The sequence below is a fragment of the Harmonia axyridis genome, chromosome 2 (assembly GCF_914767665.1).
Source record: "Harmonia axyridis chromosome 2, icHarAxyr1.1, whole genome shotgun sequence".
Taxonomy (NCBI): domain Eukaryota; kingdom Metazoa; phylum Arthropoda; class Insecta; order Coleoptera; family Coccinellidae; genus Harmonia; species Harmonia axyridis.
In genome coordinates this window covers 57,468,605-57,484,119 of record NC_059502.1, presented here as the reverse complement: position 1 = coordinate 57,484,119, position 15,515 = coordinate 57,468,605, and the positions used below count along the sequence as shown (strand labels likewise).

At 32.5% G+C, this 15,515-nt stretch overlaps 1 protein-coding gene across 1 annotated transcript; it reads right to left on the bottom strand.

Moving 5' to 3' along the window:
* Window positions 1-4,497: 4,497 nt before the first annotated feature.
* Window positions 4,498-15,515, bottom strand: LOC123673926 (dentin sialophosphoprotein-like). Its single transcript, XM_045608693.1, has 3 exons — window positions 15,383-15,515; window positions 14,175-15,180; window positions 4,498-5,196 (listed from the first exon to the last, which is right to left on the bottom strand). Exons 1-3 carry the CDS (start codon window positions 15,398-15,400, stop codon window positions 4,634-4,636), a joined length of 1,587 nt encoding a protein of 528 aa, XP_045464649.1. The 5' UTR covers window positions 15,401-15,515; the 3' UTR covers window positions 4,498-4,633.

Here is a 15,515-nt window from a genome sequence, read left to right as displayed (position 1 = left end):
ATGTTTGAAAATTGACAATTTTGACAGTCATTAATTACAATTGAAAAGAACTACCGTCGTAAGACAGCATTTTCTTCGTATGTTTTACCTACTTTCACCAAGAATTCAAATTTTATTCGAAATTTACCGAAAATCTACTTCGTAAAATAATAGTTATCTCTTCAGCAGTATTTATAATAAAGAATTATTACGAGATTACAGAAATGTTCATCAACCCAATCCAAAATCAGTAAACTCCATAGAAAGAATGGAATGGATGGGTTGCCATAAAGTAACGTGGGAGTAAAGTGGGACCAAGATAGATAATGCGTAAAATCTATTATGGTAGTGTTAAGAAAGTGTCCAGCGGAAAAGGATAAATAGGAGGCGCTAGTGTAGCTAGAAGGTAACCAATCAAAGAAGGAGAACATACTTTCATCCTTGTTTTCTTCTTGCTTTATCAGTATTTTATGACATTTCCTATGAAATTCACCCTCTAGCTACACTAGCGCCCCCAATTTAGGTCAGTTCAACGAACACTTTTGAAAAGGGAGGATTATTCTCCTTATCTCTACCCTCCCATACCTATAAGTCTTCAAGACCGACAGAAACGGACTGATCCTAGTACTTTATTTTGGTTGAAGTTGAATATATAGGCCAAATGCACCGTTTTTGGGTTACAAGCATCATACATAACCTGCAGTGGCGTATCCAGAAATAAGCCTTGGGGGAAAAAGAAAACAAAATTTCAAATTTTCCTTCTTTTGAAGAAGTTTTCCAAAGAAGTTTGCTTACTCATAATAAGATTGTGATATATAAGGTTGTTCCATATAATGGATATTCCTCTTGGGGGGATATATCTCCCTTATCCCCCCTTGGGTACGCCACTGATAACCTGAGCATACGTCCCGCTGTCAGGCAGTCTGTTAACTGTGATTATACTTTTATCTATACAGGGTGATTCACCGGGATGGCCAGAAAATTTGCATATTGGTGTTTGAGACAATGATCTTATTCCCTAAAATATTTTCAAATCTCTACAACTTCCGGTTATACCGGAAACAGACTACTACTTCCTCATTTCAAATGACACACTCAGTATATTATTGTATCATTAGATAGATTTTTTGATGATAATTTCAGCAATATGCCATACCTTGGGTAAAAACTCAACGGTTCATGAGTTAATGGGATTCTTATAAAAAAAATGATGGCTATGAGGACTCACATTTTTTTTAATATTTCGGCAGAAAAAGATTTTTTTTTTTAAGACTGTTTGCGGTTTGGACCAAAAATGTACAGGGTGTTTATAAGGAGATCATAAACTTGGACAACTAAAATACGTCAAAATTCAAGATTTTCGAATTAGAACCTATATTTTTTATTATTTCAGTCGATTCTAAGTACAAAAATAGTGGGAGTTATTCAAGCAAACCCTATACCTAAAATGAATACTTAAAGAGTTATCAAGGAAGAACCTTAAATGAGGAAAATTGCAATTTTCCACCTTTGGAGTAGTCTGAGACTTCCGGAAATCACTAAAAGAAACTAAATATCGATGTTTGGATAACTTAATTTTAATTTCATTAATTATAATTAATTTTTCGTTGGGATTGTTGAGAAATCCAAAACCAATACAATTTACAATTTTTAATTAAAAATAATTCATTTAAATTCTTGAAATGTCGAATTTAGTTGAAGAAGCATCGAATTTTAGTTTCTTTCTGTATTTTCCGCAAGTCACAGACTACTCCACACAATAAAACACAATAAAATGCGGTTTTTCCTCATTTGAAGTTTTTCTTCGATAACTTTTCAAGTATTATAAGTCACAGACTACTCCACACAGTTATAAAATGCGGGTTTTCCTCATTTGAAGTTCTTCCTCGATTACTCTTCAAGTATTCATTTTAGCTATAGGGTTTGCTTAAATAACCCCCTACTATTTTTGTTCGTAGAATCGACTGATATAATAAAAAATATAGGTTATAATTTGACAATCTTTGCAGAAGCTGTCTGCAAGTGACAATCGAACATCGCTGGGAAACACCGCCGTATCAGGTACAACATCTTACTGGCTCTAGAAACTAAATTACCCACATGGGCAGACCAGGAGAGATCCTCCGTTATGATGACACAAGGTCATTATGCTGCATGCATGACTCCAGAACACGGTCATCAAAAAAGTATTGATGTCTCGGGTTGTATCTACCAAGATGAAGGACCTTACATTTCTCCAAGTTTAGAGGGAGGAGCCATTGGTGACACCACCCATCCAACAGCACCAGGTCACCTCGAAGGCCATCAGGACAGTGCGCATCATAAAATAATTTGATATCGTCTGCGTATTGAGAACAGAATGCCGAAAGTAAGTGTGGAAGATCTGAAACGAAAACCAGAAAAAGAAGCGGACCCAAAACAGAGCCTTGAGGGACTTCACTAATAATTCATGATCTTCTTATAAATACCTTGTACATTTTTGGTCCAAACCGAAAATAGTCTTATATACAACGTAATTACATAAAAAAAATTTCTAAGGAGTACCGCCGAGAAACAATATACCAGGTGGATCGTCTAAAATCAGCTCATGATACAGGGTGTCCGAAAAATTTTTTTTCTTGACCCAGTGAGGGATCTATCTACCGGCTTAGTGACGGGGTCCAAGGGGCGGAGACCCTTCGGCGAGCGACGCGTGTCCATATTATATAAAGTAGTGATTAGTGAGATAGTGACGCTAGGTTATGTTCTTATGCTATTTCTAAAGTTGATTTTCGCAACTGAAATGGTAAATATTTCTGAATACATTTGCATGATATTGTTTCGTTTTACCTGTAGGTAAACAGATATAAAGGCAAGGTTAAATTGTTAAATTTCTAATTCGAATTATATTGGATTCAGTTTTTTTCGAACAGAAAGCCATGGGTGTCGCCGAAAAGGGATGAAAAGGATATTTTCCAATAGGGGCTACATATATTAGCTGATAGTCTGAATTTTTAATTTAATCCCTGGTGAAATTTTTGTTCAATTAATACATTCATCTTAATAGCGATGTCAAATCCATTTGGGTTTTTGAAATGTTGTACAGTGTAGAATTAACTAATATATTATCTGGAGCTTTTAACTTGAAAAGAAAAGTTAAAACGCTTGACGTACAATTTACGTGTAATATTTGACCACTGCGTTAACTGGCAGAATGTTCGAATAAAAGCAGTTAACCTTACATTCAGCAACTCAAATGACGCTTGGCCATATATCTTCAGTAACAGATTCAGTCTCTTCGAATTATTTAACTGTCTTACCAATAGTACGCTCAGATGGACGATTATGTCGACCATAATCTGCCCGTAATTAACGAAACGTACTTACTACAGAATCATTATTTTTCTGGTGAGTTTTCATAATTTTCACTTGTTCTGCAGTGTATGATAACGATACATTATTGTTCAATGGCGAACCTTCAAATAAATATATGACGCTTCTGTTTGACAAATGTCTACAACATGGATAAGATGTCTAAAAACATGGTGAATGCACTTGTCAATTTTTGAATGGAAGGACATTCGACCAAATTGAAAATATTAGTTTTATTTCGTGGCGGCGCCGCAACGTCATACCTTTCATTTTGATCTTTTTTCCTTTGATTTTGACAGGATACATCAATTAAAACCCGATCCTAGCCAATCAGAAGCTTAAACTAATATTCTCAAAATTGGCAAAACAAAAGCTAATCAGTCCATACACCAGGTTTTTAGACATCTTAAACATGGACTATAGATTACCCAGGTTTACTAGTAACTTAGGTTAAAGAGTGTGGGTAACGCGTCATTTGTTATTTAGATCGCCTTTGGCCAAGGTTTATAGATTTAGACAGGTTGTCTCGTAACTTTCAACCAATCAGCGTCAACCATTCGTGACGTCACTCGGTTTACACATTCAAATAAACATTTGATTGCAATGAAATCGTGGGTTTTCACGGATTTTCTTATTAGTTTGATCGCATTTATCGTTTGAAGCCTATCCTAAATAGTCTTTAATATCTCCAATCATAAAATAGCTACGATAAAATGTCTATCAATGATGGCCAATGGCGATACAGACACTCTATAGACCTTGACAGACACCGGATGACGCGTTACCCCACTCTTCAACCCAAGTTACGAGACAACCTGTATAATCTACAGACCTTGGCCAAAGGTTTTTATCTCATATTGATCGTACCAGTTTCGATTTCATATTAAATTCAGAATTGTTCGTTTCAAATTATTCAATAATCGAATGAATTTTGATTTTCTAAATATTACACTAGAAATCCGGAATTCATATTAAAGCTCATCTGAATTTAGCATATAATAATGCGTGTTTATATTTGTTTTTAACATGAGGTATTTCATTCTATGTTGCTAATGGTTTAAATTTGTAACAAGTAACTTTGAAATGAACATAGTTTTTAACTGTAATATACCTAATACACATAAGTTTAAAAGGAAAATCTTTTCATTTGGATAGTAATCATCAAGATTTGGATGTTAGAGATTTATTGAACTTATGATATCATTCATTGATACCTACATATACATAAATTAATACTTAAAAAAATGTGTAAATAATAAATATAAAGATCTTTATTCTTTGGTATAACCCAGAAAAGGTTTCTTCAATATTCATCTTCGAATAAAAAGTCATCAGTTTGCGTTCCTCTATCATAAGCAATGACTGGTCTTCTGACATCACCATCTTGCCTAAATATAATTCTTGGATTATCTCTTATGGGTGGTCGACAAAGAATAGCTAATTTTTGACGTTTAGGTTCAGGACCTTCTATATCATGTTGATCCCGTTTAGATTTGTTTCTACGTCCAATACTATTGCACATCTCCTTGGTGGAGTTGAAGGCACGTTGTAATGAATTGGAAAAAGAGTTCCAGAAGGTGGTGTCCCTTTTCTGCAAGACTTTAGTCTCCTCGTTTACTGAAACAGTTTTTCCGTCAATAACTTCGACTTGTTCACTGGAACTGTCTTTGTCTTCGCTTCCTGATTGGTCCCTCAACGAGTTCATTCTTGATTCTATTGAGGTTTGAGTCGCGCATGCGCGGGCCCAATCGCTCAGATATTCTTGGCGAGAATCTGAGGACCTGTCAATGGTTCGGATACTTATTGGACTGCAATCCTGTAAAATATTTCTCAAATCGTTCTGACTCATGTTGGCGGTGATGTTGTCTGGAATAAGAGAAAAAAATTAGTTCATTTATTATTTTTTCTACATTCATGCAAAAAGAAAAACTTTATTGAACTATATTTAGTGGAAAAAAAAGTTCTTTATTGCACTAGTGCAATAAAGTTTTTATTGCATTCATCTGTCATTCTACTTCAACGTGCTGTCATCATGACAAACAAATATTTCAGCCTGAAGGAAATAACGATGTACAGTTACCAAGTACTAGTACGTTTACAGCGGTACCAAATCAAGAAGTGGATTTGAAAAGTACTTCACTACGAAATATTCATATTGAAAATTGCACCAATTGTTCATTCACTTTCAACATTGAGGGTAAAAATAAAGTTTGAGTTAAATTGTTCGTAACGTATTAGTTCCTATTTCAATGCAAATTGATATTAATAATAAAGTATTCAAGTTGCGCTTTTCATTTTCCTACACCTAGTGCCGCACCTCAATAAATCATTTTTTGCTTTTTGCATGAACGTAGAAAAAATGTTGTATGCAACTCGTGCAAAAATTGTTTATTGCACTCGACGTGAAATTGTCCGACGAGGCCGTTAGGCCGAGTTGGACAACACGTTGTATGTTGTATGCAACTCGTGCAAAAATTGTTTATTGCACTCGACGTGTTGTCCAACTCGGCCTAACGGCCTCGTCGGACAATTTCACGTCGAGTGCAATAAACATTCACTTTTTGCACTTGTTGCATAAATAACTATTCAAATAACTGGAATTCGATTAGTTTGGGTCGTTCGTTCCGAAAACCGAATAAAATTTCGAAAATTCACAACGCCAAAACTATGATCTCCGAATTTGCGTTGAATGGTAGATATCTACATAGTTCGTTCAGTATCATCATATACAGGGTGTTTCAAATTGAGTCGGCACCATTGCTAACTCCGTTATTATTTATGCTACGATGTCGGTAAAATCGGCAAACTAGTAGCATTTTTAGTGGTCTTCTCGATGCCGAAAAAAAAAAATTGACAGTCGCTTTGTCATAATATTTCATAAAATTATAATTTTTTCAATGGAACACCCTATATTTTTTCAAGCATTCCGATTCGTAATAACATTCTCGACAACAAAGTTCATTTGACTTTTTTTCGTAAAGGTGAAAATAAGATAGTTGTATTAATAGGAAACATTTATAACAAACTGATTTAATAAAGCGCTATAAAATATCAAGTAAATGCTCAAAAACACCGCCTTCTTGTTGAACACATATTTGGCCTTTCCATTGACACTACTGATTCACAAAATGAATGCGGCTAGCGGAATGGCTTTAAGATGGAAATTATCGTTTTGTCTATTAATATCAAATAGCTTAGTGGTGTCGATTGAGTGGTGCTAGACGGGTTTCACGAGTTCACATCTCAGCGTACTTTTTTCTTTTTATTGTCTTATTTTGCTATTTAGTAATAAAATATTGTCATTCGTATAAGTACAAAAAATGGTTGTTTGGACTATCATGAGGTTTATCCGCCAAAACAAATAAATTTTTTGTACTAGTGAAAGGAATGAATATTTCAAAATAAATCGCTCATTTTCCACTTTAGGAATAAGGGTAATATGAGCTTTGTTGTTGGGAATGTTATTACGAATCGAAATACATGAAAAAATATAGGGTGTTCCATTGAAAAATTTCATTTTATGAAATATTATGACAACGCGACTATCAATTTTGTTGTTGTTTTCGGCATCGAGAAGACCACTAAAAATGCTACTAGTTTGCCCATTCAACCGAAATCGTAGCATCAATAATAACGGAGTTAGCAATGGTGCCGACTTTGAAACACCCTGTATAAACTGCTCTTCAAAAGATACTGATATTGATGTTCTCCACTAGTGCAGCTACCAACTATTCAGAGAAAGTTTGTTATTAGGGATGTAGCCGATATTTTGAAATTGCTTTTAATTTGTAGATAAGCCCCATATAAACACGAAAAAAAATATTTTCGTGTAAAAATATAAAAAGTACCAATAAATAAAAAAAAGTTTTCAAAATTCCCGCTGAAAGGCTGCATTCTGTCACGGTATTATGGTGACATCACTGCATAAAAGAGTCACTACCATAGACAAACTAACTAGTTTATCTATGATCAACACGTGCTAATGGTCTGTCAAACTGAACTAATATCAGCTGATATTGACAGTCAAGTCGGTTTGATTATATCATCTGACGTTCTGAACCAAAGATAAATTGATTATAGATAAGATTAGTTTGTCTATGTTCTAAACGTTTCAGTGCTATGACGTCAAATTGCTCTTATTGGCGATCGCAGTCACGTGCTAGTCGATAAGAATTAACACAATTCAAATCAATTTTATAAAATTGAATTCGAGAAATAAGATAATGAAAATGCTATTTCAGTATTTTAAAAACGGCCTATAATGTGTAAAACCTAAATTCATTTGATTTTATTATATGACGCAACATCCCTATGGAAAGAACATTATCTCTCTAAAAATGGATTATGGCCGTTTAGTGAGTAATTTATTATCTCTCTAGTCGTTTATTTATAATCTAGCATCAACTTCAATATAGAATTTTTGAGGGTTGCTTCTCAAAGATTACCATAACCATAAAATTTGAATTTTATTGCCACCAGGTAGCACGATGATACAAAGAAATATTATTAGTTCTTTGTATCAGGGTTGAACATACAAAATACAAAAATACCACCTAGAAGTTGCCGAGGCATGCTGGGATTGCTCGATCATGAATAATATGCACATGGGGGAATAATATTTTTTCACCATGGATATAACCCAGATGTAACAACAATAGTTGTTATACTAGTTATCTTCGATATTATCTATAATAGATCTGTCAGAGAACAGAACCAGCCGTTTGTTTACCACTAGCTACTACAACGTGACGTCATTTGCTCTTATTGGTGTTCAACATATCATGGCGGACATTCGAATTTGATAATTTTATTTTATGAAAATAATGATTCATGTTTTTCTCGTAAATGCTCAAATTTTTGAAACAACTTGTAGAAATAGAAATGTGAGTGAACAAATTAGGCTTTTCAGCCAAGCTATTTTAAAAGGAAATTTTAATTAAAAAAAAAGGTAACAAAAATATTTTAGGGGTTGACTATTTCAACCCATTCTGAGCATACTTCAGGGTTGAAAAAATTTCGAAATGTGTAGTTATATTGACAAATAATATTTACCAAGTTTCGTACCTTTAATAAACATGGAAAATAAAGAAGAGAAACGATATTTTTTGTTAACCTTCGGAAGAGTATAACTTTTCCGGGGGGAAGTTTTTCAAAAAATTTTATATAGAACCTTAATTTTCATCACAGAATAACCCTTTACATTTTTCGGTGTTATTCAGATACACCCTGTATGACCTACAACCTACAGACAAGAATAGTACAATGCGTTGTTGAACGTGTATTTTTTCGAAACTATCGAAAAAAGAACTCTGCAACTTCAGCACCTGAAATTCTAAGCGGGGTTGCCAAACGTATAAATAAATTTTTATCAACGTGATTATTACCTATCCTATATTAATCAATATTCATGGCACAATTCTGTAAGTATATAACAACATTTTCGTCATCAGCTGTTGAAGTGAAAAGGCATTGAAGAACACTAAAATATACAAAAAACTATGGTCGAACTGGTGGCATATATATCAATGCGTGTTCGTTAGCTTTTCACTGAAACAATTCGAATCTCAAGCGAATTGAAGAAAAAAAAACCACCGAAGGGATATCTTAAACAAAATACGATCTCGTGGAATTCATCAACCTTTTATACATTTCACCGTTGATAGTTCAAACCGTTTTGCGTGAGTTTATAGTTTTCATACAGAAATATTCAAAAAAATGTTGATTCAAAAAGAAAACAAATTTACGAATTTGTACCATCCGTGGAGATCTAGAAAAAATTAAAATCCGAAAAATAACATAAAATTCCCCATACTTTCTTTTTTATAATTTCATGGATGACCCGAACTATTACGTGTTTTGATATTTTTTCCTCTGAACTATTCCAAAAGGAAGTTAATTCAGAAAAACCATATTTCAAATGTTGTACCACCGGAATGGGACCTTATAGAAAATAAAATCCGCACGATCTCATGGAATTCACCAAACTATATTACATTTCACCGTGGATAGCTCAAAACATTTTGGTTAAGTTGATAGTATTCTTACAGAAATATTCAGAAACATAGGGAGATTAAAAAAAATATTTACTCATTTGAACCATCCGTGGGGCACTAGGAAAAATTAAATTCCGAATACTTCTTTTTTACATATTTTCATGGATAGCCCAAAAAGTTTTGTGCGCCTTGATAGTTTTTTCAATAAATTATTCAAAAAAAAAAGAAAATTCCAGAAAACCATATCTCATGTATTGTATTTCATAATACTTCAAGTAAAAACCAAAAAACATTCATAAGTAGGTACAGGTGAACGAAAACGAGAAAAATGAAGCTGTTTTTCACAAGTTAATAACACAATCACCCAAATTTCCGAACACTTTCTGTAATCAATACTCCAAAAATGACCACTTAATAGGTAATAAACCATAAATCGTAGCCTGTAGAATAAGTAATCGGTATGATAACCTGTACAATACTTACGGAAGTTATGCAGAGACATCTTCGTTCAGCTAAAACCACTACTTATGAAAGAAATGTGTCTTCTTGCACGATATAACTTATACTGAGGTGTCTAATTTACTTGGTAGGTAAACTACATTCCTTTGTCACAGAAATTCCATTTAGTTTAACTTTTCAGTTTTCTTCTTCTTCTTTATATTCCCTCATTCCTACGTTTATTTTTTTTCTGGGTAGTTTCAGCGTTGACGAAGTGATACTCTTGACAACGGAATCTTTATTTAAGTTTTGATCCGTTCAGTCAACCAATGTATAATACTAAATCCACTATAAACTCGAAAGAACAATTGTTTTGCCAACAATGTTACTTCATCAGGTTACATTTCGACTGAAACAGTTGAAATGTAACCTGACGATGCCACAATATTGGTGAACAATTGTCGCAAATATCAAAATACTAATGGAAATTACTTCGTTTTTCATTTTATCATTGTGTAAAATTCGCAGTGTTTCATATTGGATTTCTAGAGAATATTTTTCATGAGGAATTTTTTATATTCGATTTCGAATTAATCTTTTTAATTATATTTGTTACAGTTCAGTAGATGATTAAATTTTTTTAAATCCTCTAAAATCAGATACCTCTTATTTTTTATTTTCGCTTTGGAGAATTGAAAAATCGATCAAAAAAATCCGTCTCTTCTATTTTATTAGGTATACTTTTCAGTTTTATTTTGATATAGTTAGTTCAATAACTAACGGAAATGATTATCATACGTTTTGTTTCATCTATTTCTTATAATACGAATTCAACATTGGTGAATGAAATGAGAATAGAAAGATGGTTTGTATTCTATTTTCTATTGAGTATCGAAATTCGAATAATATTAATAAAATCCATGTTTGTCTAATTGGTTGGTCATAGATATGTAGTGATAGATTTGATTTTTTCAGTCATTTTTTAATTTTTCATCATATTAGGTACAGTACACCGACATTTTTCAGATAGACTTCTGAAAAATTTGTTTTGTTTATTTATAATAAACTCATTTCAGTGAAATCCAGAAGTCAAATTTTCCGTTCAATCCAGTTTATGTAATGTTATCCATATTGTATTTATTTTTTATTAGCAATATATCAGGGGGCCAGCAAAAATTTTGGGGGTTTAGGCCACCTTAAGTTAAGTTATTTATCATACTGTGAACGAATATTTTCATTCTAAAATTTTCGCCCCATTAGTTTCGAAGATAATGAGAGAATTTTCGAAAATGTCACTTCTATATCAGAACCTTCGTTTCCAACCTTACCTGATTCAAAAGGGTGTAAACAAATTTCAAACGATACAAAAGGTTCGCTTTGGAAATAATGAAGAAAGTATTCGACATAAAAACGACAAGCTATTAAGAGGAAGAAGGTACCAAATAGAGATCATTAAATTGCCGTTACATGAAGATTAACTTGAGAATTATTGTTGGTGCAAAATGCATTCAAATTCTCAGTATCTGAAAGTAAAAGGCAATTCTGAGTATATTTATGTATATTTTCGATTTGTGAGTAGCCTTATTGTTTCCGAAATCCAAGAATAGAAAAATAAATCCTATCATTACCTGTGTTGAAAAGAATGTTTCGACAGTTGATGAAACATAAAATAATTATCAATATAAAACTTCATGATTCAAACTCACGTACATTTGTGCTGAAATCAAATGAAAAACTTCGAAAATTCATAATTTGCAAACTCTGGGTGCTAAAAAGCAGGAGGTGGTGAAAAAAATTGTATTCGATACCATCCCAGCAATAATAATATGTTCTCAACTTCACGATCATATTTCCATTAGCAATATTTCAATTTCACTATTTTTATATCTTCGACAATTGTTTTGTCATACCATGACTTCTTCAGGTGAGTATCTATTATTGGATATTGATTTTACAAATTTGTGGGTATGTCGTATATCTATGAATAGGTACCAAAAATATGAACAAAAATTGTAACCCCTGACGGGGTTGTAAATTTTTGGGATTCTTGAAAAATGTTCAGTGGAGGGGATGAATTCAAGATTATTTGTTCATTTAATAGAATTCGTTTTTTATGGCATCTTGATATCTGTTTATCTTTGAAGTTTCTAATAGGTTGAGTCTAAAGTTTTTATTTTTAATGATAATTTCAAAATTATCTCCTGTATGGAATAAATGTTTTGCATCCTACGTTGAATTACTTTTTTTTAATTAATGTAGCATATTTCGTATTCCTTGATTCTTGTCTGGAATGATCTTCCTGCTTGGGTAACTTATATACTCCTGATTTCTTGAAGATGATTTGTCTTTATCATTCTTTATAAATTTTCTTGGAAAGTTATATGTTTTAAATGAATTTTATTAAATTTTGATTCATTTTTTATTCTATAGTAACTTCCTCTAATTTTTGTCCCTTTTATGTTAAAGAAATATATTTCTTTTCATTTAGGTTTTTGATCTTTGGATATACTAAATTTAGTAATTCAACATTATGCAGAATATTATTCGATATTTATCGATTTATTTTGAACATACCTAATTTTGAAATTTTACTGATTCAAAATGAAAAATTTAAGAACCAACCTATTGAAAATTGTAGAAATTAATATTTATCATAAAAACAAATTTCTTTGAATGAAAAAATAGATCTGAACCGATCCCCTCTCCAGACATTTTTCAAGAGTCTCAAAAATTGTCAACCCCGTCAGTTCTCTCTACTACATTTTTGTAGACATTTTTAGTATTTTCATCTATACCCAAAAATTTGTAAAATAAGTACCTATCTGGTAATACTCACCTGAAAGTCATGGTATGACGAAACAATTATTGTTCAAATAAAAATGGCAGAAATAAGTTAAATATTGTTTTTATTCATAATTGTAGAATCGTAGAGGGATAAAAAGTATAATGCACACTGAAATTTTGAATTTTGGAATGTGTTGAATACAATTTTTTCCATAATTAAAACCGAAGGAACCGTTGTTTCTGTGTATTTCATGAAATTATGAAGAACTTATAGTTTCGGTGAAAAAAAATTCCTTTTTTTTAAATTTGTCTGTCTCTTCATTCTAATCACGGAAGTAACTGCATGGATATTATTGCAGTTTTTACATAATATGGTTTGAAATCATCTTGAAGCAACATTGTGGCTTTGTTTCATTTCAATGGGATGTAAGGTTAAACAATAATCGTCATTAGGTATTCCTAGTTTCATAAGTATTTTGATTCAATATTTGGCGTAAAAACAAACAAAAATGCGGATGCTTCAAGATTATTATTATCATTTTATGGGATGATTTTCATCAATGAAACGGGAGGACACATTAAAAATTCAATGTGACATCAGATGAAAGTGGTAAATACTTTGATCTCTTCAATAACTTGGCTTAACAAGCGCTTGGGGGTCATAACCCACACAAAATGTAACCACCTAACACTCAATATGCGTTTCATGCAGACAAGGTACGAAATGGAATTAATAACAATATTAGTTGTAAATTACAAAATTCATACATTTTTCCGTCGAAGTGTACAAAAATTATCTAATTGGTACACAAACGTGAAACGGTAAAAATATGAACAAATTATTTCGAAGAATTAATATCTGAACGAGTTCCCATCTTCAAAATAGATAAGAATACAAATAAATAAGGGTAACATAAAAATGAATGAAGGGCTCGTAGCAATAGGTTACAATCCTCATCCCTGAAGAACGCGTTTTAACTGAAATTGCAGATGTAATTTCAGCTGTTACCGTTGGCACGTTTGGATTTTTTATGATTTTATTACTCTTGTTGTTGCTGTTATTGGTAGACCAGAATAAATTGCTTATTTTTCTGGAATTTTTTCTTTCTGAAGTTTTTTACGAGATTTGAATAGGAAACAGAACAGGCATAATAAGTTTCGTGTTTCAAAACTGAAATTCTCAGAAAAAATTTCTCAAAATGACATCAGAATTGCAGAAGTAATTACGGCTGTCGGCTGTAAGTGTACTGTCGGCACTCGGCTTGAAACATAATTTATCTTCTGAAGAACATGAAGAAAAGAACTCCACCCCATTCTTCATTTTCGATATAATTGTCAAAATACAATAAATATAAGAGTCATTATGAAATAAGTTTTAACGTTTGAGATATTTTTTGAGTTTCTATTGTTGTTCCTTAATAAAAATTAACGAATTTTTTTTATTTAATTTCAACAATCGTGGAGAAAGTAGGGTCTGTTACTCGGCTAGAATGAAAATCCGATACTCGTGATTCCTTCTGATTCCTCAGACTTCCCTTTGGCTCGCCCTAGAAATGATTCACTCGCATCGGATTCTCATTCTGACCTTGACACAGAAATACTATTTATCTATGAAAATTTTTAACTTACCAGTTCTGACATTGCCATTCTTCGAATTCATATCTTTATTTATTTTCAAATAGTCTAGGCTAGTGGAACTAACATATTCTGTTTTTGGATCACCTTCTGATTCCAATGCTTCCTGAGCTGAACAAATCGATATGTCCAATTTTGTACTGGCCAACTTGGAGCTTTTTTGAAACATTTCGAATTCATCGAAAAATTCATTACGATTACTGCACTTTTTAGTCGATAATTCTTTGCTCAAACGTTCTGAACAGGCAAAATATATCGAGCTATTTTCTGAGTTTTCTCTGACGATGTTTGCAGTTGAATCATATATTTCAGATGAAGCGCTTACCCACTTGGGATTGTCAGATTTGTTCCAGTTTTCAGAACAGGCACAATAAATCGATGAGTTTTCAGAATCTGCCTTATCAACAGAATTCATCGTTAGTGATTTTTCTAATATTAATGAAATCGCTCTAGGCGGTGTATTTCCAGCATTGGTATTAGAGGTTTTGTTATCATTAATTTTATTAGGTGGTATATTTTCGATGTTTTCCGCATTTTCGGATATCGTTTTCCTACGGCCTTGCGAAAACCCAAGAAAATGCGCCAATTTGTCATCTCCATTCACTGTTATATGAAGAGGTTCTTCAGAAGAGATAATTCTAAGTATCTTTTTTTTTTTCCTAGTTATTTTCTCATCAGTCAGTAATTCAATTGGAATATTTTCTCCTTCTGTCGTGGTTGAAGCATCTTTCAGATTTTTGGTCGTATCTTCTAAGTGCGAAATGTCCTCGTAAATAAATATCGAATTTTTTTTTCTATTATCTTTCGAAACTTGATTATTGTTGTTGAATTCAATCGATTCCAGGATTTTGGGGAGAGAATTTTTTTTCTGGAACGCTGTTTTTCGAAAGGATGGTTTCCGGTCAATATTCGATTGATTTTTCTTATGGATGCTACTCTCGTGTTTGAATCGACAAGCGTAACAGCAGAAAGCTTTTTCACAGAACTCGCAGTGATTCTCCTGAAACAAAAATTTGAATTTTGATTCAGACTTACCTATACAATAATAAAAAGCTCTGATTAACTTTGAGTTCTCAGAGTGGTTTTAATTTTGATTTATACCAAATTTGTCAGAATTTAGCTCGAAGAACATTCTTCAAAAATGATATAATACCAAGCATCTTGTGATATCTGTTTTATTTTTCATTTGATTCGAAACTCACTTTGCTACATAAATCCATTAATAATATTCAATATTTTCACTTTCCCATCAACCAGATTGCATGATATTTGAACAGCTGCATCATGTTTCCTTCTAATCAGAGATATTGATAAACATAAGAACTAACTAAATAT

What these genes read in the sequence shown, in the direction of transcription:
- LOC123673926 (XM_045608693.1), bottom strand. An exon ending in GAATGGCAATGTCAGAACTG is followed by an intron (nt 5,197 to 14,174) that starts GTAAGTTAAAAA and finishes CTCTTATTCCAG; the next exon opens with ACAACATCACCGCCAACATG.